Below are 23,382 nucleotides of genomic sequence, written 5' to 3'. Positions count from 1 at the left end.
GAGAGATCATGAATTTACACACAGTTAACAGCTCTATGTCCGAGGAGACTTAAGTAGTGAATCAACTTAAGTAGTGAATCAACAACAGAGAAAATGTAAGAGGGAGTGGGAAGGAGCCGTGTTAACATTTGAATGAGATTTTGACTGGAAGAAGTCAGCAGGGGAATTTTGGCAGTTAACTCTATCGCCTCTATCACTCCCTGCTTTGTTTTTGGCAGCCCTGTTTGGCATCGGTTTTGAGCTTGCTGAGGGTGCTGCTGCCCTTGTCCTCCAGGAGGACAGTACACAGGACTGGTGCTGGTGTCACAGCTCGTTTGGAGCCGCTCCTGGGGAGGGCAGAGCTGGCAGCTGGGATGTCTGTCTGTCCCTGTAGGTGTGTGGGACTGAATGGAGAATCATTCACCGTTTCTAGACTGTGGTCTGCTAGGACTCTGTCACAGCTTTCACTCCCAGACTTTGCCCTGAAGTCCGTGTTTCAGTCTTGCTCCATTGCATGACTTTTCTCTTGGCATTACTGCACTGTGGTGCAATGAACTGGAAGCTTTGGACATCCACCGAATAGTTCACATCTTTCTGAGAAACCATCAGTGTGTGGAGTCCTCCGATGATGCCCCATCCCAGGAGGTGCCCAAGGCCATGGATGGACAACCTGGTCTGGTGGGGGACAGCCAGCTCGTGGCCAGGGTTGGAACTGGATGGATGTTGAGGTCCCTTCCAACCCAAGCGTTCTATGATTCAGTTATTCTATGATTCTGTGAGTCCAGCCCAGGGTTGTTTCATTTCTTCTATAGTCCATTTTTCAAATGCTGCTCCACGTTTTACAGGTTCTCTGGTTACCTGTTGCCTTCTCACTTGTAGGTTGTGTAAGGTCAGGAGACGGTCGGAGCCCCTTCTTGTGCTTCTGCTTCAGTTTGGCACAGCCTGTGTCCATCCATATCAATTTAAAACACAGTAGTTATCTGTTATACTGGCCATTTCCAAGCGTGAAAAAATTGTGTCCTGGAAGCTGTAGTTGCCATGTTGTTCTTTCACTGTTGACATGCCTTCATTGTTGACCTCTTCTTTTGTCTTTCTTCAGGATGGGATAAACATTCTTACGGGTACCACGGTGATGATGGGCATTCCTTCTGTTCCTCGGGGACAGGACAGCCCTATGGCCCTACATTCACAACTGGAGATGTCATCGGTTGCTGTGTCAACCTCATCAACAATACCTGCTTCTACACAAAAAATGGCCACAGTTTAGGTGAGTAAAGAAAGTTGTTCTCGAGAGGAAGGTACTCAGCTGCTGTTTGCTCTTAATAAGTTTCACGTGTTCTGTCTCCTGTTCCATGTTTGTGGGTAAGTTTCAAGAAGCAAGAGAGAGAAATAGTACTCAGCAGCAGTCGGGGTTGTAAATTGGCTTCAAGGCATAAATACTTCCAACAGGTAGAATGGTTTCTGTACTGCTCAGTTGAAGTAGGTTAGGATTGTGTCCCCACATTCTGCTCCTTTCTTCTGCTTCTGCGTGGGAGACTGAATAAGACAGCTGATGGCAGGGCAATGGGGAAGTAAAGAAGGGGGAAGCTTAGTATATTGTTGAACTAGCTATAAAACCACAGTTACCAGCGTCATCACTTTTAAAGGGACTTGTCCATTCATGAGCTTAACACATTGGTCCAAGTGTTCCCAACCGTAGGTGTTAATTCAGCAGAAGTAGTCTTACGTAAACACTGACTTACAGTTTGCTTTGTTTCACACTCATTCTAGTAGTTCTCCTAAAGCTAAGGATGTAAGGGTTTTGTCCAAAGGAATGTCTCACAGATGTTTTCCAGGTATCTACTGTATCTGATTTGTCTGAAATAAAGGGTTGTGTCCATTTTCACCTAAAATATCTTTCCCTGGGATGACATATTCTCCAACCTGGATAAATTCTGGTCATTTTTTCCTATAAGCCATGAAGTAAATAGGGGGCAAGCACTCCTTTCCTTTGCTTCTCCTTGCTGTGTCAGTTGTACTTTGTTGAATTCACAGTGAAGAAGCTGGTAGAAAAACACCCAGTTAAAAGAGTTATCAGAGCAGTCGTTTGAGTGACTGGCTGGAATGAAGGAAGGAGCAGGTCTGGAGTGCTTGTAATATGTACAGTTTCTGGTGAGTTCTTGATAAGAAAAATACGGGGCTCCCCAGTAAATGAGAGAGATGGAGATACAGCAGAGAGCCCAGCGATGGGCCATGAAGATGCTTGAGGGATTGGAGCAGCTCTGCTATGAGGAAAGGCTGAGTGGAAAGGATGATGCCAAGAGGACGAAACCAGGCTCTTGTCAGTGGTGCCTGGGTACAGGACAAGAAGCAGTGGGCACAAACTGGGACACAGAAGGCTCCCTCTGAACATCAGGAAGCACATCTGTGCTGCACAGGTGTCGGAGTGCTGGCAAAGGCTGCCCAAAATTGAGTCCCTGTCTTTGGAGATCTTCAAAAGTCACCTGGACGTGGTCCTGGGCACAGCCCTGCTGGAGCAGAGGATTGGACCAAATGGCCTCCAGGAGTCTCTGCCAGCCTCCGCCAGTCTGTGATGCTGCAAAGGTAGCAGGCTATGTTGTAGTAGCAGAGAGATGGATCTGCACTATGAGGCTGCTTCTCCTCTGTCTCGGGAAGAATCTGTTCCATGAGGCAGATTCAGAAGGCCCCCGGTGCTCGTGCAGGCAGCACTTCTTTGGAAAAATGTTCTTCAGTTTTCCTCTGGTTTCATTCCCGCTGGCTGTTGATTTTTAGGCGATGGTTGCCTAGAAGTGAAGCACGTGGCTTCCCAGAATGCACACACTTGATGCTTTGCAACACATTGAGGTCTGCAGCCCCAGGTGGAAAAAACAAGACTTCTCTGAGAAACCTCCTGAAGAGTTGCTCAGAGTTAAGGACCCTTCTTTAGGAATATGATTTTACTTCTTTTTTTGAAATAGCTATTTATTGGCCAAACGGTGTGTGATGCTCTGCCACTTCTGGTGAAGACTTCTGGTTTACTACGTAGTGGGACCAATCACTGGCTGTATTATTCTAATTTTAACTCAATCCGTGAGCACTTCTGTACTGTGAAGACAAGTAGAGGTGTGAAAGCAACAGCTAACGGTGTCCAACAGAGGCTGTGGCATTCTCTAATGGTTGCATTCAGCGAGGAGGGCTGATGTGGTCAGCAATGGTTGAAGCACTGGGGGAGTAGCAGGCCATCAGTTGTTGTCCTTACCCCTACTGAAGCTATTGGAACATTTTGCTGTGTGTTTTGCAAAGGTTTATCAGGAAGGGAATGAATGTGCTTTTTGTTGGCGTTCCCTGACATGAAGTCCTCAGCTGCCAAGGCTGAATCTCTCTCCTTGTAGGGAATGAGGTCACTGCATAATGCTGCAGCAGATAGAAGAATATTCATGAGACTAATGAGCCCCTTTTTGATGACAGTTAGGTTGGCAGCAGGTTTCACAGCCCAGCCTTTGGGCATTTTAATTTGTCTCACTTTCAGTGAAAACACCCTAGCTTTGTCTTTCCTTACATGTAATATTCTCTCTCCATCATATTGTCTTCATCATGACTCCTTTTTGTCTGTTGTTTAGATACGTGCCCCCTTTGTTTTCCTTGCAGTTTTCTCCTGTTGCTTAACTGTGATCCTCCATTGTCTCCATACTTTTTCATTTAATCAGATCCATCAGGAGCACTGTGTAGGAACTGTTTGCTTGGCCATCATGATTGCTGGATGTTTTGGTTGGAGCTAAGTCTTGTTTGGAGTCGTCACATGAGGACTGTTTGACATCATATGTTGTCTTTATTGTCTGTTCTGGAAGATGTCTTCAGTGTCTTCCGGCTGCTGTCATTAAATGCTTTTGACAAGTTCTGAGCAGAGTCCTGCCAGTGAAAAAAGATGATGTGACAGGGCTAGGAGTGTGGTGAGGGTGCATTAAGGGAAGAAGAGTGAGGACTGTGGGGCTCTAGCCACGAAGCAGACGGTCTTGGATGTAGGGTGTGATTAGGGAATGTGACTGCTGTGGGTTTCTGTGATTAAGTGGACGAGTTTGCTCAGGGACTGCTGTATGAGTGTCTCAATAATCCACGACTTAGCCAGCAACCCAAGGTGAATGGACCAGCAAGGCTATAGAAATCTGAAGCACTGGCATGGAAAACGTCCTGTGGTCTGTCTGAATTTGAGTGCGGGTTCTTGGAAGACCAAGTTACCCATTTTGCCTCCAGTTTAGAGGTGAACAGGAACGCTGGTGCAAATGAAGAAAGCTGTCACAGAGACCCACAGATATCCTTCGAGTTTTCCCAGTTTAACAGGCTTCTTCTCAAACCAGATTTACAGAGAGCAAGAGCACTGAGAGGCTTAGAACAGGAATTGATAGATGAACCAAATTTAAAACGAAAGAAAACACCCAATGCAGCTGCAGCCTGGTTTCTCTGTAAGGACGGTGTTACCCGAGTGACTCGACTGGGTGGTGACTGTTTCCAGGTCTGCATTGAACCACATGGGCATAATAATGCTTCTCCTCAACAACTTATAGCAGTATTTCACAGGCTGATATTTCATAATCTGGTCTTTAAGGTGCCCATCTTGCTGAGTATGTTGTCACGTGTTGCAGTCCTCAGCACAGCAGGTGATGGTGTTTCATGCTTCTCCCCAGCACTGAGCCTTCATTTAAAGTGAATGCCTTTTTGTCACTGCCCTGATGATCAGCTTGACACCATGGACCTATAGAAGAGGCTTTCCACACACTGACTATTGCTTCGTGACCTCCTGAGCTGTCCAGTTGATTGTCTTTGAATTCCTGATGTTTGTTATTTCACATTGGATCCAGGCTTTGGAAGTGCTGCAGAGAAAGAGTGCAGTTCCAATTTCAGCTGCCTAGTTAGAGCTGTGGTTCTTTTGCTTTCTGCTGTTGACTTTGTTGGATGCAGGTATGCAGCAGTACAGGTTCAGATATGTTTGTGCAACAGATCTAGATGCGTAGGTTTAAAACATTTTATTGGTCTTAGTTTCATAACAGAGGGCACTAAACACATAAATGCCTTAATTTAAAGGTAGTGTCATAAATTTATTTGCAGAACCGTAGAGCAGTTTACACTGGAAGGGGTCTCTGGAGGTCATGCATTCACTCCCCTGCTGAAAGCTAGGTCAGCTTACTGAGAAACATGTCGAACTGCACTGTCTCCAAGAATGGAGATCCCCAGGGGGGCTTTTCTGATCCCCTGCTTTAGTGCTTAGTTCTTGCATGCTGACTTTTTGCCCTGCCTAACGCCTAACCAGAGTTTCCCATGTTGCTGCTTGTCTTTTTTTCCCTCCTGTCTCCTGTTACCAAGCAACTTCGAGAAGAGCCTGGCTGTGTCTTTTCTGTACCCTCCTGTTAGGTACTTGGAGGCAGCAATGAGTGTCTCCCCTAATGTTTTAGGCCAAACAACCCCTTTTCCCTTTGCCTCCCTTCTTGTTGGCCTCTGCTGGACTCAACGCCAGCAGAAGAGCTCTTCAGCTGCTTGTGCTGAGCTCCATGAGGTTTGTGCTGGATCCTTTCTGCAGCCTGAAGAGCAGTGTGTCCTCCAGCACATTGTCCATGCTCCTGGCTGGTACCTGTGAGCCTTCTGAGAGCACATCCCCCCCATCAGCCAGGTCATTAGTGAAGATGTTCGACTGCGTTGACCCTAACGTCGATCCCTGGGGGACAGCGCTTGGACTTCGTGCTGGGGCAGCACTTGGACTTCGTGCTGCTGACCTTTCATTGCTGACAATCCAGCCAAATTCCCACCCACACTGCAGTCCACTCACAAGTTTTGTGTTTGCCCATGTGGTGGATGGGATACTGGAGGGCAGGGGAGCGCTTCCAAAGAGGAGATAAGCCTCGTTCTTGTCTAAGGGCAGAAGCAGAGGTGTGAAGGTTGTGCCTGTGGTGGGGAGCGTGTGGGAAATGGATTTAGGGCAGGACATGCACAGTGTGCAAAGAATACGTAGACAACGTGATCGATGAGACATTGCCATGATGTAATTAAACATTATTGGCTATTTAATCAAAATCCAGTTGTTGTTTTCTTGTTTTCTTTTTCTGAGCGCTTGACTTTGGATCTGTGCTGTTTCAAATGGTAATTGTTTCCTATGTTGCCTCCCAAACTTGGTTTAAACGGCCATTTCAGGCTCATCTGGTAACACTCCCAGAGAGCTGTGGGCGCCCCAGGACACGGATGGGGCCATGGGCAGCCTGTGCTGGTGGGGACAGCCAACCCATGGCAGGGGTTGGGACTGGGTGGGTGTTGAGGTCTCTTCCAACTCAACCATTCTACGATTCTTTGATTCATTGCAGCTCTTCTTTTACTGGTTGACCACCTGAAATCTCCCTGTAAAACAGCCATGACGTTAACATCAGAGAATGGTGCCCTCTTGCTTTGATGCAGGCTATAGCACTTGTCAGTGCACCAAAGGAGGGGTAGCTGAAGTGGGACGTGGGGTAGAGCAGAAATGGATCCTGCTACGACTAGCTGTGATTTCTAGCAGGTTTTGCTCTGTATCTCTTCTCATATGCCAAAGTGAACAAAAAGGGAAACCATGCACTTTTTTCCCACTGCTTGTATTTGGAACTGTAACAGCATCGTGGAGGATGGTGCTGTTCTTTGCACAGCATTTCTCAGGTGCTCCAGGCTGCAGTTTGGTCCAGTGGCAAAAAACATTCCCCATCTGTAATGCAAAGCATTGGGACATTCATTCCTGTCTCTGACTGGCTGGTAAGAAAAAGCAGCTACGGACCAACCCACAGCAACATGATAGCAAAGCTCTGTTTCTAAACACAAAGTGTGCCTGGAAAAGCATCTCCTTCAGAGTAACGGGGAGAAGCAAAGCAAAGGAAAGAGCAGCTGCTTTTTGGAAAATGAAATTTTAAGGAGAGATTTCCAAAGGATTTAGGCTTTTCCGTGGACCTTTCTCTAGATCCACCTTCTCCGGAGGAGCGGGTTGGGGAGGGATGGTTCTCCTCAATGTGACAAGTGGTGAAAGTCAGGCTCAGAGCTGGGACTGACTGAGATGTAGTAACTTTCTGCAGCATGATATGGATGTTGTCAAGCAGGGAAAATATCTTTTGTCTTTTTAATTGTAATATTTTTCCCCCCACAGGTATAGCCTTTACAGACCTCCCTGTAAGTACACCTCTTTTCAGTATTTTAACTAAGATTGCAAACAGAAGGGAGGGGGAAGAGTGTGGGGATGTGGTTTTCTTAATTTTTACTTGCTCTTCTCGTGCCCTGTTAAAAAAAAGAAACAACAGTAAAACACAGTGCTGGATGGTGTGGATGCTCTCTTCCCTGAAACCTCATAATCCCATGGCTGGGATATGGACTGCTCACACACCTCCTCTGATCCCTCCCCACCTCGAAGAATATGTCACTCCTTCTCCTGGAATTAAAGCCTGAATTCAGGCTTTGTTACAGGTCAATGTCTTCCAAAGGCAGCATCCAGTGTGGGGAGTGTATGTGCAAAGTCACTGAGTGGGCTGTTCTGCCATCAGCCAGCACAGAAGTGCCCAGTGATGTTATGCCCAGTGATGTTATTCCCAGCTTCTCCCGCTCTTGCCCAGGGCACCCCTCTGTGCTGCTGTTCCTCAATCTCCCCTTGATCTCCTGCAGTGTCAGGAAACTTCTACCTCAGTGTGGATTTCAGACATTTCTCTCCGTGTTCTAAATAGCTCAGGTGCTCTGTTGCCAGATTCACCCTAAGGCTGTCTGCACCTGACTTCCATTGTCCCACTCTCCTTTCCTTGAATGATTTCCTTCTTCCCTCCCTCTTGCACACACTTGTGTATTCCATAGTAGGATATAATTCTGGCCCTTTTTGCTCCCTCGGTCCATTGCTTCTTGGTTGCTCTTCTAGAGAGTTAAAGCTATTGCCCCTCCTGAGGAAGGACGTCCTATAGCCACGTTAGGCTTTTGATTTACACAGTGCAACTATTGCTAGAGAAGTCTTGAAGTAGTAGGAAATAGGAACTTGATGCAGCTTGCAAGTGATATCTTTCATTTATTACAACATTGTGATCCAGGCAGGAACATAAGGTTGGCTGGTTTTCCATTGCTTTTCCACCTCTTGAGCTTCAGTCACCTTTAGGGTGATTGTGTTGACATAGCAGTGAGAATACACAAGAGATGAATGTGACTCTTCAGAGCATCACCAGTTTGGTAATTGTTTCATTGAAGTGTGTGTTGCGAAGTTCCCCTTTAGGAGGCAAGGGAGGAAGACAGTGTTTTGCAATATTGGCCATAGCAGGAAGTTGAAAGGGGGACTTGTAATTGAAACCCGCGTTTTCTTGGGATACTTCTTACATACAGTGAAGTGTAATTGCTTCAGCTTGTTCCGTATTTCAGTTCCCTTTAAGGAGTGTTTACATTTGTTCAAGTGTGTGTTGGTGGACAAAAATGCACAGGCTGAAGTTAATATAAGAGTAACTGCTTGCAAATGGAAGTGGGGATCCCACAGAGGGAGTTTCCCCTCTATGAATCAGTGCTTACACCCAGCTCTGTTTATTTGCACAAGCCCATATCAGGTTAATCCTGCTCTGCAAAGCAGCCGTGTGGTGAGAGTGCAGAAGTGCAAAAAGAAGAATGTGGAAGGGCCCATGGTGGGACTGCAGGGGCACAAAGGGAAGGGAAGGTTGGAAAACCGAATGGAGATGAACTGTGGGCAGTCTGAGGGAGAGGTGGTCAAAAGTCTGTGGGAAAGAGGAGAAATTGACTTCAAAAATGACCTTTCCTCTGGCAGATCCCCCTTTATCATGCTGCCTTTTCCTAGCACATCCTTCCAGTGCAGCGACTTCCATGGTGTGAGAATGTGAAAGCAGGAGGTGTGCTGAGTCAACAGTGATGCAGTGGTCCTGATTTCAGATGCTGGTTCTCAGCCTGTGTTGATAGATTCATTTTTCCATTTGATGTTTGAGATTCCAGAAAGGCACAGTATCAGCCACATGCCCCTGACACTGAGGAACCGAGTGTGAAACCACACAGAAGAGAGAACTGGGGTGAGCCATTGTCTGGCTGTGTGTAATCCCCAGGAGGGGCTGGGAGGGTCAGCTTGTGTCTTTCCCAAAATGAGAAGGGTTTCTTCCAGGTCTTGACAGCTTGTTTGTTGTCAGGGAGTTGCACTCCTGCAGTAGATCCTTGTTATTGCTGGGGCTGCTGTTATTCCTTTGCTCCTCCATGACGTAATACTGAGTGTTCATCTGGGCTCATCTGTATGGCTGCCTCTTCACCATCTTGACACCACACCCTGCCAAATAATGGAATCTTAGAAGAATTTAGGCTCGAAGGAACTTCCAGAGATCACTGAATCACAGAATATCCCAAGTTGGAAGGGACCCTTACGGATCATTGAGTCCAACTCATAATCATCATGCCTATCCCCTGCCCTCTGCAGGGCTGATTTCACAGCTGGAGCAGGTTGTGCAGCACTGCACCCAGTTAAGTTTTGAAGATCTCCAAGGATAGAGATGTTGTTGTCTCTCTGGAAACCTATTCCAGTCCTTTCTCATCCTCAAAAGGAAGAATGCATTCTGTATGCCCCGTCAGAACTTCCCAGGTTGCAACGTGCGCCCATTGCCTCTGAGCACCTCTGAGCAGAGTCTGTTCTCATCTTCTACTCCCTTTTGGGAGTGGAAGACTTTGCAGTTAGGTTTACATTTTTACCTTCCTGACATAGGTTCAACCATGAACAGGACACCACAACCAGGCACCTTCCAGGCTTGAATTCCACTTCATGCCACACTGCATCTTTGTGCCCTGCCCAGTGTCTGGTTTCTAGCCATAATAGTCCTGAATGTGTTAGAGCAAAGTGGAAAATAATGACATCAAGTGGTCAGAGTGCCATGAGATTTCTTCCTAAGCCTTGCAGGATGTCAGTAGATGCTCTGAAGTCAAGGATTAATGCAGCTTTCTTGTGTTGCCAACAGAAAAGCAGTTTGTGCTGCAGAAAAGTAATGTAACTGTGAATGGAGCATGTGCTTTAAATGTGATGCAGAGTGAGAACCAGGCAAACATGTGCCTTTTCCAGTGCCGTTTCTCTCTTCATGTTAAAATGGGCTCAGAGATGCAATCTGTTTCCATATAGAAGTCATGGAATCAGTCATTAAGTTTGGAAAAAGACCTCCATGGTTCCCAAGTCCAACCCCAACCCACCCCACCGTGCCCACTGCCCACAGCCCTCCGTGCCACATCCCCACAGCTCTGGGACACCTCCAGGGATGGGGACTGCCCCACCTCCACCTCCCTGGGCAGCTGTGCCACTGCCTCACCACTCCTTCTGAGAAGGAATTGTTCCTAATATCCAACCTGTTGATTGTTAAAATAGTCTGAATTCGGAGAACCTCTACAGAGACTTTCACTACGTCTTTTAATTAGATCATCTTCTCTGGAATCTGGATTATTAGCTCAATTTTAGAGGTATTTTCACAATGGTAGCCTTTATATTTTCACCTGTATATAATCACCAGCCTCATTGCCTTTCTTTGGTCACCCTCCAAGGCCTCAGTGTCTTAATAAAACTCATATGTTGATAATTTCTTGTGTGGGTGGCTCCATACCATCCTTACCATCAGAGGTGTAAAATACCCTGATAGTTGTTCTTGTCAAGGAATAAGTGAGTTCATTTGAAACAGTGGAAAACACTTAGATTTGCTGTTTGAGACTGAACCCATTGCTTTGGTTTTATGCAATAGCTCCTAATAACTGCACAGTACGTCACGAGGTTCCTCGAGATGTACCTGTAAAGGGTCTGTTGCCCCTTCTTGTTCTCCTATGCATTTCATTTTAAAGAGCAGCTCTTTGGTTTACCAAACCACGTAACCAGAACCACTAAGAGAAAGCTGAGTTTCACGCATGTTTCTTCCTCTTTCCCAGTCAAACCTGTACCCTACGGTGGGCCTCCAGACTCCAGGAGAGATAGTGGATGCCAACTTTGGGCAGCAGCCATTTGTGTTTGACATCGAGGACTACATGAGGGAGTGGCGAGCGAAGATTCAGAGCACCATTAAGAGGTTTCCCATAGGAGACAGGCTAGGCGAGTGGCAGGCCATGCTGCAGAAGTAAGTCACTGTTCTGCTCTTCAGCTTCCTGTGTTCTCTTACGTGCCCGTTTCTGCTTTCTTATGGCAAAAGTTGCGTTTTGCTCAGATCTGACACGCGTTATTTTACTTTCTCTTTTGTTGTTTAATAACCTTTCCTGTGCAGATCGTTGCTGCTTAAAACTTGAAAGATATTGGAGAAATTTTCAGTCAATGTCTGCATGACAGCTTGTAATAATGGAGGAACATACACGTTGGGGTGATGCACTGAGTGAAGGGGACTGGAGAGGAAGCCATAGGTAGTCTATCATAGGAGAAAGGCCAGGATGTGGGTCAGCTGGATTCAGAACCAAAAGAGCAAGAAATAGCCCTAAGCCAAAGGCTTGAAAACCCAACCAAACTGAAAATACAGTTATGGCCATTTTCAGGTGCATGAAGAACAAGTAAATCGTCAGGAGCATAGTCAGCATGGCTTCAGAAGGGGAAGTCGTGCTTGGCCGACTTCAGAAACTTCTGTGATGAAATCACTGCCCTGGTAGATGAGGGATGAGCAGTGGATATTATCTGCTTGGACTTGAGTAGGGCCTTTGACACCATCTCCCATCAGATCCTTGTAGACAAGCTGCTGATGTCTTCATGCATGGTGGTGGGCAGACAGTGACGTGGGTTGAAAACTGCCTGAGCCCAGAGGGTGGTGATCACTGGTGCCGAATCTGGTTGGGGTCCAAAGGTCAACACTGGCTCCAGTCCTGTTTAACATCTTCCTTCCTTAATGTCTAGAATTCACAAGTGGATTCAACTACCAACTACCAATGATTGCTGGCCGAATAAGTGATAACAGAAATTCAGGGCCAGAGTGGAAAGAAGGGATCAGAATGTTGGGGTCCTTTGAGGTCTACTTGACAGCCACGAGCTTCTTTGAGGTTGGGATTTTCTGTCTGTATAGAAAGAAGGAGCTGTGTCTTGTGTGGCCAGGAGACATCAATGGCACTTAGATAGCAGTGAGCTCTTACGAATGACCTTTAGGCAGCAGTCATTACATAAATGAATACTGTGCATACACTGGAAGTGTTGTTTTTTTGCTAGGACCTTGGCTATGAGCTGAGCTGAGTTTGTTCACTGAAATTACAACTTCTATTGATTTTTCTCTGCAGTTCTTCGTCTTACCAATGCCTCTTCATCCACTTGTGTTTTCTTGTTTTCTAGTATGGTTTCTTCGTATTTGGTTCATCATGGGTACTGTTCAACAGCAACTGCCTTCGCCAGAGTCACAGACACTGCAATCCAGGAAGAACAGACCTCAATAAAGAACAGACAAAGTAAGTCTCTCGGGTGGTCACTCCCAACATGTGGCATTCTGGCTGTTATTTGACTGCAGCATTGCTATCCAGAACAGAGGTAGTGCCAGACTGGTGGAGAATAAATCCCATCACCTAGGGCTTGCACTGAACTGAAGTCACTGTGCTTCTGAGCTTCCTTTGGATTTGGGTTCTTCAGTGCAGTCTTTCATAGCAAGGCAGTTTTATGAGCATGGTTACAGGGACCTGGACGTATCGATGTATTTTAACTACAACTCTCAGAGTTAATGAGTCTTTCAGTCCTTTTGTATTCATTTGGATAAATTGTGTGGTCAAACACAGGAACAGACTTCCTAGAGAGCTGCCTTCTGCTTGCCAGTGTTTGCAAGGCATTTGGACAATGGCCTTAATGCTTTAACTGTTGGTGAGCCCTGACGTGGTCGTGCAGTTGGACTCGGTGGTCATTGTAGATCCCTTACAGTGGAACTATTCTAAATGTTTTGCAAGCTGTTGATGTCCCAGATGGAGCTGTAGGTGTCCCTGCTCATTGCAGGGCAGTTGGACTAGATGACCTTTAAGGTCCCTTCCAGCTCAAATGATTCTGTGATTCTACAGTTGTAAGAATTAGTATTCTGTGTCTGCCTTGAATACTTCTCTTTCCTCTGCGGTGGTTCATCTCTCAGTGCATAAGCCCTCTTGTCTCCTAGAGAATAAGGCTTGCAGCTTTCTCCTGCTGCACTTTGGCTCTTTTAGCCATTCTATTCACAGACTCAGATCACAGGGTCACAGAACATTGGTGTGTGTTCTGCATTCTCCCACTGAATGCAGGCTGTGCCCTGCCCTATGCATTTCTCTTTCCTCTGTGAACCATTTCTCACGTGGCCATCACACATCAGGTGCATCATGCCCCTTTGTGGTTCTCCCTCCATACATCACGTGCTGAGCCAGCATTCAGTTGGTTTGGATGTTTTGCTCATTACCTAGAATAACAGGAGCTGCTGCCCATTAATGCCTTTGTATGGTTAGTGCTGATGGGCTGCCTGCTTCCCAGGCTATGCAGCCCCCACCCAGCTGGTGCTCTTGCTGGTTTGGGTCTCCAAGTGTGCGAGACAGCGCGGTCCGGTCTTTGTGAGCACAGGTGACGAGGCAGCCTGGAGGGAAGGAGAACAGAGCTCTGCAGTTGGGGCTTATATAAAGGTGTGAAGAGAGCACAGATGGGAAAACAAAAAGAAAGGAAGGTAGAAAAGGCAGAGACATCTGTGAAAGTTAAGCCTCCGGCCCCCTTCAGTCATTCATTGCTTGTCTGGTAGTCAGCCATACGGTAATGTTCCAAGCATGAACCAGCAAGAGGATGTAGCATGGGGTTACCCAGGGGTTTCCCCTCCGAAATCCTAGCTTCCCCAGCATCCTCTTTGCTCCCATCCAGCTGCTGTGTCCTTGGTCTTTTCCACTGCTGCCTAGCTCCTCTGACTAAAGGAGTAAAGGCACAGAGCACCCCACCCCAGTACACCCACTTCATCTTTCAGATACTCCAGGTGTTTCTGAGCTCCTAACAGATTCTCCCACATTTACACACACTTTTCTTCATCCTAATCCATAACAAATACAGCGTGCTCCCCAGTTCTCCCTAGCCCTTGTGTGAGGTGGTAGTGGAGAGCTGTGTGACATACCTGAGTCTTCTCTCTGAAACTCTTCCATCCATTCATGTTGGCCTGCCCTATGTGTCAACAGGTCTCCTTTTACTTTCAGGAATACAGAAGCTAGTATTAGCAGGCCGAGTTGGAGAGGCTATAGAAGCCACCCAGCAGCTCTACCCTGGCCTCCTAGAACATAACCCCAACCTGCTCTTCATGTTAAAGTAAGTATGAATAGCTTTCTGCTCCCTAATGCTGTAATGTGAAGCTGAAGGAGACGAGGGGCTGCCCGGTCATCCAGGGAGGCTCTCGAGTCCAGAGCAGCACAGACTTGGGAGCATTTGGTGAACTGGAGGATTATTTCTAAGCCCTGCCTCATGAGAAATGTGCTGTGTTTTGAATCTGTGAAGTGTTTCACCTCTGATCCTATGGCCTCATTGACACTGAAATGCTTTTTCTCATCCTCTCTGCCTTCACTGATGCTTGGCCAAAGTGGAAGGTTGTGTTGATGATACTGGTGCTCCCCCAGGTGTGGGGCTGAAAAGAAGGGTGACTGCTGTTATACTGCTTGTCTGTCGCAGTATGGTTCTCAGCATTCATTAGCATCCACGTGGCACTGCATGAACTCTTTCCTGCCTTAGCATCGTCAGAGCACTCACAATACAAATATACCACGAGTCTAAAACGGCTCTTTTGAAGCCAAGAAATAACTCCTATCCGATTCCTAAGACATCTGCAGGCAGTAACTGAGGAAGCATCAGTGCAGAACACGCTGGCTGTCACGCACCCTTTTCTTCTTCCTTCCCATGAAACCAGGTGTCGGCAGTTTGTGGAGATGGTGAACGGGACAGACAGTGAAGTACGTTGTTTCAGTGCACGCAGCCCCAGATCCCAGGACAGCTACCCTGGGTCCCCCAGCTTAAGTCCCAGACACGGATCCAGCAACTCACATGTTCATAGTACTGGTAAGTGCTTTTTTTCCCCTGTGTCTTCCAGTGAAAAGAGCAAATACTGAAGGTAGACTGCTGCAGCATACATCACCTGCTACTTTCTGTGCATTTTGCTCTGAAGTGCTCCTTTCCCTCATGTTACTTGCTTTCCAATAGGGCCCCTGCAGTCTGCAGAACTCAGTCCACAGCCTCAGCAAAGTTGCACTGATCTGGCCAGTTTAGCACAAAGTTAGGGGGATGCCTTGCATGTGTGCTTCTTCTCCCATGGACTTACCTTGCAATGAAACTTTTAGGATTTTAAGTGGAAAGAACAAGGTAAACCAGGACATCTGAAGGTACTTCTGTGGGTAATTTCTGGCTAAGGCGTTGAAGGTCAGGGAGCAGAGCCCCTGAAAACAGCTGGAGCTGTTTCACCGAGCTTTGAGCTGCTCACAGCTGAAAGTGTATTTTGTTTTGGTAATTTCTGTGCTAGTGTGAGCTGGTTCTGCCAGTCCCTTATTTGCAGCCCATTTCTGGCTCTTCCTTCAGTTCAGGTGTTGATGGTGAACAGTGCAGTTCTTTCCATATTGATTTGTGCTCTCCCTAAATCCCATGAGTTTAATACTGCTGGATAATTAAGATCTTTGGCCTTTTGCTTTCTTCCTTTGGGGTCTACTTGATAAACTGTTGATTTCACAGTAGAGTGTCAGTGTCAGTCTGGTCTCATTTTTCCCATCCTTCTTAACCTTCAGGAGCAGATAGTCCTACCTGTAGCAATGGAGTCATGTCCACAAAAAGCAAACAGAGCCACAGTAAATACCCAACACTGAGTTCATCTTCGTCATCTTCCTCCTCCTCCTCCCCCTCATCTGTGAACTACTCAGAGTCCAATTCTACAGATTCTACCAAATCTCAGCAGCACAGTAGTACGAGTAACCAAGAAACCAGGTATAGTTTTTTTCCTTGTAGGTCCCTGAGGAGGGTGAGGTGGTGGGAGAGGGCTCAGTGTTCTTTCTGAAGAGCATCTGAACAACAAGAACAACAGAGTAACTCCTCCTATCTACAAGGTCACTGCTGTTCCCAGCAGACATAGACCTGTTCCAGTTTCCTGTTCTGGCTCAGGCTTGCAGGCTCATTTCATAACAGAAACCTGTTTCCATCAGTTGTCTTCAGAAGCCAGCAATGATTTTTTTACTGCACTGAATTAAACCATCTTGCTTCCTGTAGTTTAACTGGCACCTAATTGTGGTTTACTGGCCATTGCTGGGCATAATTTGTCATCTGAGCTTTTCATTTCTACCCTAATGCAAACGTCTGACTTTTCTTTCTTCCTTTAACCGCAGCGACAGCGAGATGGAAATGGAGGCTGAGCACTACCCCAATGGAGTCCTGGAAAATTCATCCACCAGGATAATGAATGGCACCTACAAACACGAAGAGATCCTGCAGACAGATGAATCCAGCATGGGTAGGGCCTCGGGCAGGAGAGGCAATGGGAGATAGAAAGAGCTGGGATCGAGAGTTGAAGTAGCGGTTGGATCATGGGGGTTTCTTTCCCAGCCCTGGTGAATAAAGTTCTGGAGATACCTCTTTCACCAGGGAAATAAATCTGTCTCAGAACTGAGACTAGGTTTGACTTGCCGTAGTCGTGCAGCAGTGCTGGTGATACTGCGGGCCGAGGAAGGCAATAAGAGTCAAAGGTTTGTTCAGCACTGGTTGTGAATTCCAGCACAGAGCAGTCCAGGTACTTCTAACAGCTGAAGAAATGAACTGAGCTGAAAGACTGACTGATTCCCAGCTGCAAAGGGTCTTTGGCACAGTATGGTCAGCTAGAACTATCTTGCTTGTGGGTGCTTCAGCCCGGCGGGAGATATGGATCAGCCACATTACCTCTGAAACTGGGAATTCCTCCAATTACTGGCGTCTTGTAGTCACCAAATATTGGAAAGTTGGTGGTGTTTGGGATCTCTGACTGAGACCAGAGTTTGTTAGACCAGGTTTTCTGTGGTGTGTGGACCTACCTTACACACGTGACAGGGTAACATAGCCAGAGTTGCAAGTTCCCATGATTTTATCAGGGGACTTGATCTGTAGGTAGTCCACAAGCATTAAACAGAACTCAGGGTCGCCCTATACAAAAACCACAGCCCCCTATTGTAGTTCAGGGTGCAGAAAAAGCCTCTGCTTGGATAAACAGCGTGTAACTGGTCCTGAGGGGGAAGGATTTATGGCTAAGGAAGGGCAGCATACAGCACAGTGAGCAGTGGTGGGGAATGAGACAACTGTTCCTTCTCCCCTGCCTTTCTTCTAGAAGACAGCTGTCCCCAGAGGCAGCTCTGTGGAGGGAACCATGCTGCCACCGAGCGAATGATCCAGTTTGGACGGGAGCTGCAGATGCTGAGTGAACAGCTGTGCAGAGAATACGGGAAGAACACAATGCACAAGAAGATGCTTCAGGTAAGCCTGGGCCTTATGCTGCCTCACAGCAGTCCTCTGGGCCAGGACTGGAGTTGTGGGTTTCCTTGCAGAGCTCTGGGTGTTCCCCATTTCTGCAGCTGGTGAGGATGAGGGGGCCCGCATGGGGGTTGGAGGACGAAACTCAGTGAACCCAGAGTGTCTACACCCAGTTCTCAGCACAGGAGAGAAGGAATAAAGTTCCTGCTGCCTTTCAGGGGTAACTGCATGGTCTTCTTCCCTCCAGGTAGCACTCTGCCTGCCTACCTGTGCAGAGTGGAGAGAGCACCCTCTTTAATCTACTGTCTTGATGGCCCAGTGCAGTCCCTTGCTGCCACGAACAAAAAGGCCGTTTCTTTTCAGGAGGCAGGAGCTGTCACGTTGGCGATGGCAGGAGGTGCCCCAGCAGACAGAATTAGCAGTTTTCCTGTGTGTCCACAGCCATGCATGACCTTACTGTACCTTTCTGTTCTCTCTCACAGGATGCATTTAGCTTGTTAGCTTACTCAGACCCTTGGAACTGCCCTGTTGGTCAACAGCTGGACCCAATCCAGAGGGAACCTGTGTGTGCTGCTCTTAATAGTGCTATTTTGGGTAAGACCTGGTTCCTGTATGACCACTACCCGCTGGACATACCTACTCACAGGTGCTGTCCTGTGGCAGGCAAGCCTGTGAGAGTTCGGAGAAATTAGGAAGTACTGGTCTTTAGCTTTTGCCTGTCTTTCTAATGCAGGGGACTGAAAGGGCTGTAGGGAGGTGGGAGTGAAGCTGCAGAGGATGGGTGCTTCCAACCTGGTCTTGTTTTGGCTCCTTTCCTTGGGTCTTCCTTAGTGCTGCTTCCAAGGAATGTCCTTAGGAGAATTCAACTTAGCAAGGAGCCAAGATCTTTTGGATGGATTTCCCTGCCCCTCTTCTTTCTTGTTCCGCACACACCTTAATCAGTTTGCTGGCATTAGCAAGGCTGTTCTCCATGCTGTTTGGGATGGCAGAGTTTTGACCTGGCACCATCCTGCTTTCTGGTGGGGAATGCAGTTGCTCCGTTGCAGCAGCTCATAAATGCAGCAGGTTCCCACAGTGTTAGCTCTAAGTTAGAGGGGACCATGAAGTCCTCTTGCCTTTGAGGCCATGCTGAACATGCAGACTTAAATGCAGGAGGCTTTGTATTCCCTTTGAACATATGTCTGTGCATGTTCCCATGGTGTGGTGTGCTTGGTGAAGCTCAGATATATGGTGCGTGGAGCCTGTGGTTGGAGTCAGGGCTGGGTTACTGGTGGAGACCTACCTGGTGCAGAGGTCAGGTTATACGTTGGTTATCTTCAGCTAGCAAGCCAGCTCCTTTTTTTCTGATGAGCTTTGCTCTTTGTGTCAGCAGGATGGATCATAGCTGGATCCAGGTATGAGCACTCTCTGTGTCCTCAGAGCTGAGTGTTTATGGCTGCTCTTCCAGACACAAGCAATCCTCTTAGACAGGCATGTTCTTTGGCCCAACAGCTTGTCCTTTATTCTCCTATCTTGAACCTGGTATGGGAAACGTAATAGCTTGCCCTGATGGAAGTCTTGCACTTGCAGTCAGTGAATTGCCCTTCCATTGCTAACTGTCCTGCAATCTCCAGCTACAGAAGAACCCATGGCAGAGTAGAGTGAAGTGATACTAAGGTTATACCCTGCCACCGATCTGCAAGAAAGGAGTTGTTTCACACCAGACAGACCCTTTGATCTTGTCACTGGGCCCTATGCACGCTGTGTTGTTGCTCAGATAACTTCACAGGACACTCCCCAGTCTTGGGTAGATCAGTCCATCTGCAGCTGGCCAAATACAGTCCGCTGGAAAGCTCCTCTGTTTCAGAAACACTTATTTCACTGCTGTGCACACAGCAGATCACGGTGCCCAGGCATTTTTCCTTGTGGATCTGCTCACCTGAGAATGGTGTGTGCCAGAAGGAGATTTAGGAGTTGTCGTCTTGAGGAAGGAACTGCTTGATGGGCAAACCTGTGAGAGTTCCTGTTCTGCCTGAGTAAAGGAGCAGACATATTAGGATTCGGGAAAGAGAGTCCCTTTCCTTGACAGTCAGCATGGCCAGGTGTGCATCAGGGGGCTCACTTCCAGCCACTGTTTGACCAGTAGTGCTTGGGGAGCCCAGATAAAGCCCTTAGGGATGTCTCCAGAGAGAAATGAAAAGCAGTGTCTGGACATCCTCCCATGCACATCTTAACTGCATCAGCTGAGGATTCCCTCATGCAGACCTAGCAAAAATGACACTGAAAAAAAGTGGTGACCAGAGAGCGAGTTTGTCTGCATTGTGGACTACTGCATAGATTCACGTAAGGAGGAGAGGAAGCAGTTGCCTCTCCCTTATAGCTCATTTCTCCCACCTTTCCTTATTCTCCCATGCTCTGATCTCTCACACTTTGAGAGTTTTCTAGCGCACACAGAGGCAGAAGGAGCAATGCTGCCATTTTCTTGCCACGGGCATCTTTGAGAAAGCAGCACTTTCTAAAAGGCCCCATTGAGTTGTATCCCCGTGGGTGGGCAGGTCTGTGTGGGTCTGCTCAGGAGCAGCAGTGCAGAGCCAGCGTAACTCAGGAGTTCCTTCCTTCCAGAGCCAGGGATGCCGGGCCTGGTGCCCAGGAGGGACCTGCAGGTGAGCCGGCATGTGGCCAAGGCGCCTCTTCTAAACACGTGTCTCTTTTTGCCCCCACAGAGTCTCAGAACCTGCCAAAGCAGCCCCCACTGATGCTTGCCCTGGGCCAGGCCTCGGAGTGTTTGCGACTCATGGCTCGCGTGGGCTTGGGCTCCTGTTCCTTTGCCAGAGTAGACGACTATTTGCACTAGCCACCAGAGCAAGATGGAGCTGACATCGTCGAGTGCTGCCCTTCACCCTCCGTTGCTGCCACTACAACGCCACCTCGTCTGTAGCCCGAGCTCCCACCAACACCCCCTCTAGCACACACACACTGCCTGTGAAAGGATCTGTTCCCTCACCACGTGGCCGTTCCTGACCCAGGAGTGACTGGCAGACCTGACCTGTCTCCCCGCCACCGCTGCGGCTCCGGCGGCACTCAGTATTTGCTGGTTATTCTAATGTAGCGCCTTCCAATGTAGGGATTTCTCTTTGTTTTGATTTGAGTTGTTTCTCATGGATCCACCAGTATTTTATCTGGAGAGTTTTGCTGAGCTGGTTTCTGCTGATTTACGGAGGGAGCTCGTGAAGTCGGTGACACCTTGTTCTCTTCTTCCCTCCTTCCTCCACCCGTGCACATGCAACATCATCTCCTGTGCCAGTTACCTGAACTCTTCTCGCAGTGGCAGTTCAGAGGGATTATTATTTTTTTTTAATTTTATTTGAATCCTGTTTATTAAAAAGGTCTCTTCCACCTCCACAAAGTCATTGATGTATTTATTGCCCAGAGACTTGGGCCCAGCCACGCACTTCCCGCATCCCCGCAGTGAGGTGTGTCCTGTCCTATGCTAACCATGAATTGCATTTGGAGGAGCTCGGTCTTTGCTGTCTCTGTGAGTAGGAAAAGTAGAAGATGTGGCAGTGCCTGTGTCAGTGACCACATGGTAGAAACATCTCAGCCCCTGAGCAATGGGTAAACCTGGCAGCCAGAGGGGCAGGGCTAACCAACGTGAAGTCAGCTGCTATACTGATGGAAGCAGATGGCGGTAAGGAAGAGCTGTGGACGCTGCCTAGTCGGTTTGTTGGTTTTTGTGCTGCATCTCAAAATCCCTGTTGTTCTCCATATAGAAGGGCTCTGCCACTAGGACTCTATCCAGTAGTATTTACTGAATGATCACTGCTACATTCGAGTGTTTTGAGGTTACTGATTTGAAGCGTGCTCGTCCCTGCAGGGTACAAATGCTCAGATCAGGCTGCAGGTTAGGATCTGTGCTATCTTTGTACCCATTTAGAAAGGAATGGCAATGTTTCTTTGAGGATTAAGAATGTGATTTTAGTTCCAGGTCCAAAAGTGACCAGCAAGGATCTGTGGGTGAGTAACCTCCAGGTAAGGTGGACATGGTAATGTGTCACTGCTGCGGTCTGGGGACTTTGAGTGCTGCTAAGGCTTTGGTATTCAAACCATCTGCCAGCAAGTGTTTCTAAGTGTATTTTGAATTGGCGTGCCATGTGAGAAAGAGAGTCGGTGTCAGAACTCTGCCAGTGAGCTGAGAGCTTTGAGAGTTCGCTGCGTTTGCACATGTGATTTGGAGTCATCCCCATCCCTGGAGGTGCCCAAGGCCATGGGTGGGCTATGGGCAGCCTGAGCTGGTGGGGCACCCAGCCCAGGGCAGGGGTTGGGGTCGGATGGGCTTTGAGGTCCCTTTCAACCCAACCGTGCTGTAATTTGGTGCTGGAGCGTGAAGTTTGGAATAAAGACAGAGCAGGGGACCAAGCGTCCCCTTGGGGCAGTGGTGGCTTTCCCATGTGGATGATTCCTGTGCTGTTGGCCATCATTTAGCTCACTGCTGTTCGGCTGCAGTCAGACTTCCCTTCCATCTGTGCAGCAGCACCATCTTTGTCTCCTTCTGAGTTTTCAGTTCCTTCTTTTTGAGGTAGTTTTTGGTTCCTTTAAGCCAAACCTCTGCCATGGATCACCCTTGGTCTCCCAGCGAAGCCATGCTGACTGTCCCTGATGGTGTCAGGGCTGGGTCATCTCCTGCTACCAATGCTGTGCATCGCACAGTGGCAGTGGATCCCTATAGCCTTGGTTTTATGTGTAAAAGCCTCCTGGGCATTGAGTTCTTATGGTTGTTCCTCCACGGTTTGCATCTTGGAACCTTGTTATGATATCAGTGAGAGCGGATCGGGTTGTTGCAGTCATTTCAAAAAAAGAAGTAAGTTGAATGGAGGTCTTTAATTTTGAGTGTGGTTACAACATAAGTAGAGCCTTCTTACAAGCTCAGAGATGATTTTTAGAAGTGATTTGGGTTTTCTCATTTCAAGTGCCTCATGCTTTGCTGAGAAACAGATGAATGAGTGAGGGAGGCCTTAAGAACTCCCTGGCTGAGACTCAGCTTTGTTTGGGCAGCCCCTCAGTGTCACTTCTCCTATTGGTAGAGCCACTAGCAGGACCCGCTGGCATCTTTTCTGGGGAGGGTGGCCAGGCCTCAGCCCTGCCCCCATATGGTTATACTGGACACAGGACCTCCATCCCATGAGGCTGGCTGCCATGGGGCTTGTTCTGCTCACCGGCGAGGATAAGTAGACGTGGTGAAAATCTCCTGAGCTGCAGCCCTGCAATACGTGAGCTTTGCTTTGAGACCGGCGGAACGGCCGTTCTGAGAACTCCTGAGCAATGGGGACCTGCAGGCTCTGGTGGGCACTGAGCTGCACTGAGCTGAGCACCAGGGGATGGAGGTGTGGCTGATGGAGATGGTGGCCAACACAAGAACCCCTTCCACAAGCATTGCTTCTTGTGGTTGTGTACACCCAGATTGTCCCCATCTGCCCAGTTATTCCTTCTGGTTTTGTTGTTTTGTTGGATTTTGATTATTTTTTTTCTCACTGTGACGTTTCTGCCTGTCCTCCAGATGTGCCCTCATCTGTCAACAGTCTCATTGAGGCATCCTTACCATTCTTGAGCTTTGTTCCCAAGACTCCTTCGAACAACTGCCAACAACCAGAGCTGGTTTAACCAGCCCTGGGGGGTTGAACTGACCATTTCTCCCCATGGGCATCAGGCACAGGGAACGGCCTCCTTGTCAAAGCACACCTTGTTGGGTTGCTGTGGTGCTGCTGTGCTTTGTTACTGATCTTTACGCTCAGGTAACACCACACTGCAGAGACTGACAGAGAGGGTGTGTTGGTGGGGCACAGGGGGTCATGGCAGGCGTGGGGAGGAGAAGGGAACAGCTGAGAGCCTCCTCCAAAGGAAGCCCCACCTGCTCCCCACTGCCCTTCCCTGGATTTGGAGAACACCGTCCCCCCGGCTCCCCGAGCTCCCAGCAGCTCCTTTTTATCTCCAGGAGGGAGGGAGGCTTCACTCCTGCACACAAAGCAGTGGGATTTGCACTCACAGAAACATTCCCG

General features: G+C 48.0%; 1 protein-coding gene across 5 annotated transcripts in view; it reads left to right on the top strand.

Moving 5' to 3' along the window:
- The window catches only part of RANBP10 (RAN binding protein 10), a 54,854-nt gene extending 34,123 nt beyond the window's left edge, over positions 1-20,731 (top strand). For 3 of the 5 annotated variants that reach the window (XM_040645990.2, XM_414019.8, XM_004944060.5), the window contains exons 4-14: positions 1,079-1,246; positions 7,109-7,131; positions 10,873-11,057; positions 12,242-12,354; positions 14,083-14,191; positions 14,784-14,932; positions 15,649-15,844; positions 16,240-16,364; positions 17,208-17,353; positions 17,833-17,944; positions 20,053-20,731. In XM_040645990.2, coding sequence (XP_040501924.1) covers positions 1,079-1,246; positions 7,109-7,131; positions 10,873-11,057; positions 12,242-12,354; positions 14,083-14,191; positions 14,784-14,932; positions 15,649-15,844; positions 16,240-16,364; positions 17,208-17,353; positions 17,833-17,944; positions 20,053-20,183 — 1,457 coding nt within the window. In that variant the 3' untranslated portion in view covers positions 20,184-20,731. The remainder of the gene's footprint in view (positions 1-1,078; positions 1,247-7,108; positions 7,132-10,872; positions 11,058-12,241; positions 12,355-14,082; positions 14,192-14,783; positions 14,933-15,648; positions 15,845-16,239; positions 16,365-17,207; positions 17,354-17,832; positions 17,945-20,052) is intronic. The other 2 variants (XM_004944059.5, XM_046899584.1) reach the window with 1 other exon arrangement.
- Positions 20,732-23,382: the final 2,651 nt, after the last annotated feature.

The sequence above is a fragment of the Gallus gallus genome, chromosome 11 (genome assembly GCF_016699485.2).
Source record: "Gallus gallus isolate bGalGal1 chromosome 11, bGalGal1.mat.broiler.GRCg7b, whole genome shotgun sequence".
Taxonomy (NCBI): Eukaryota; Metazoa; Chordata; class Aves; order Galliformes; family Phasianidae; genus Gallus; species Gallus gallus.
The sequence above is the reverse complement of the archived record's forward strand: the minus strand, read 5'-3'. Positions and strand labels throughout refer to the sequence as shown.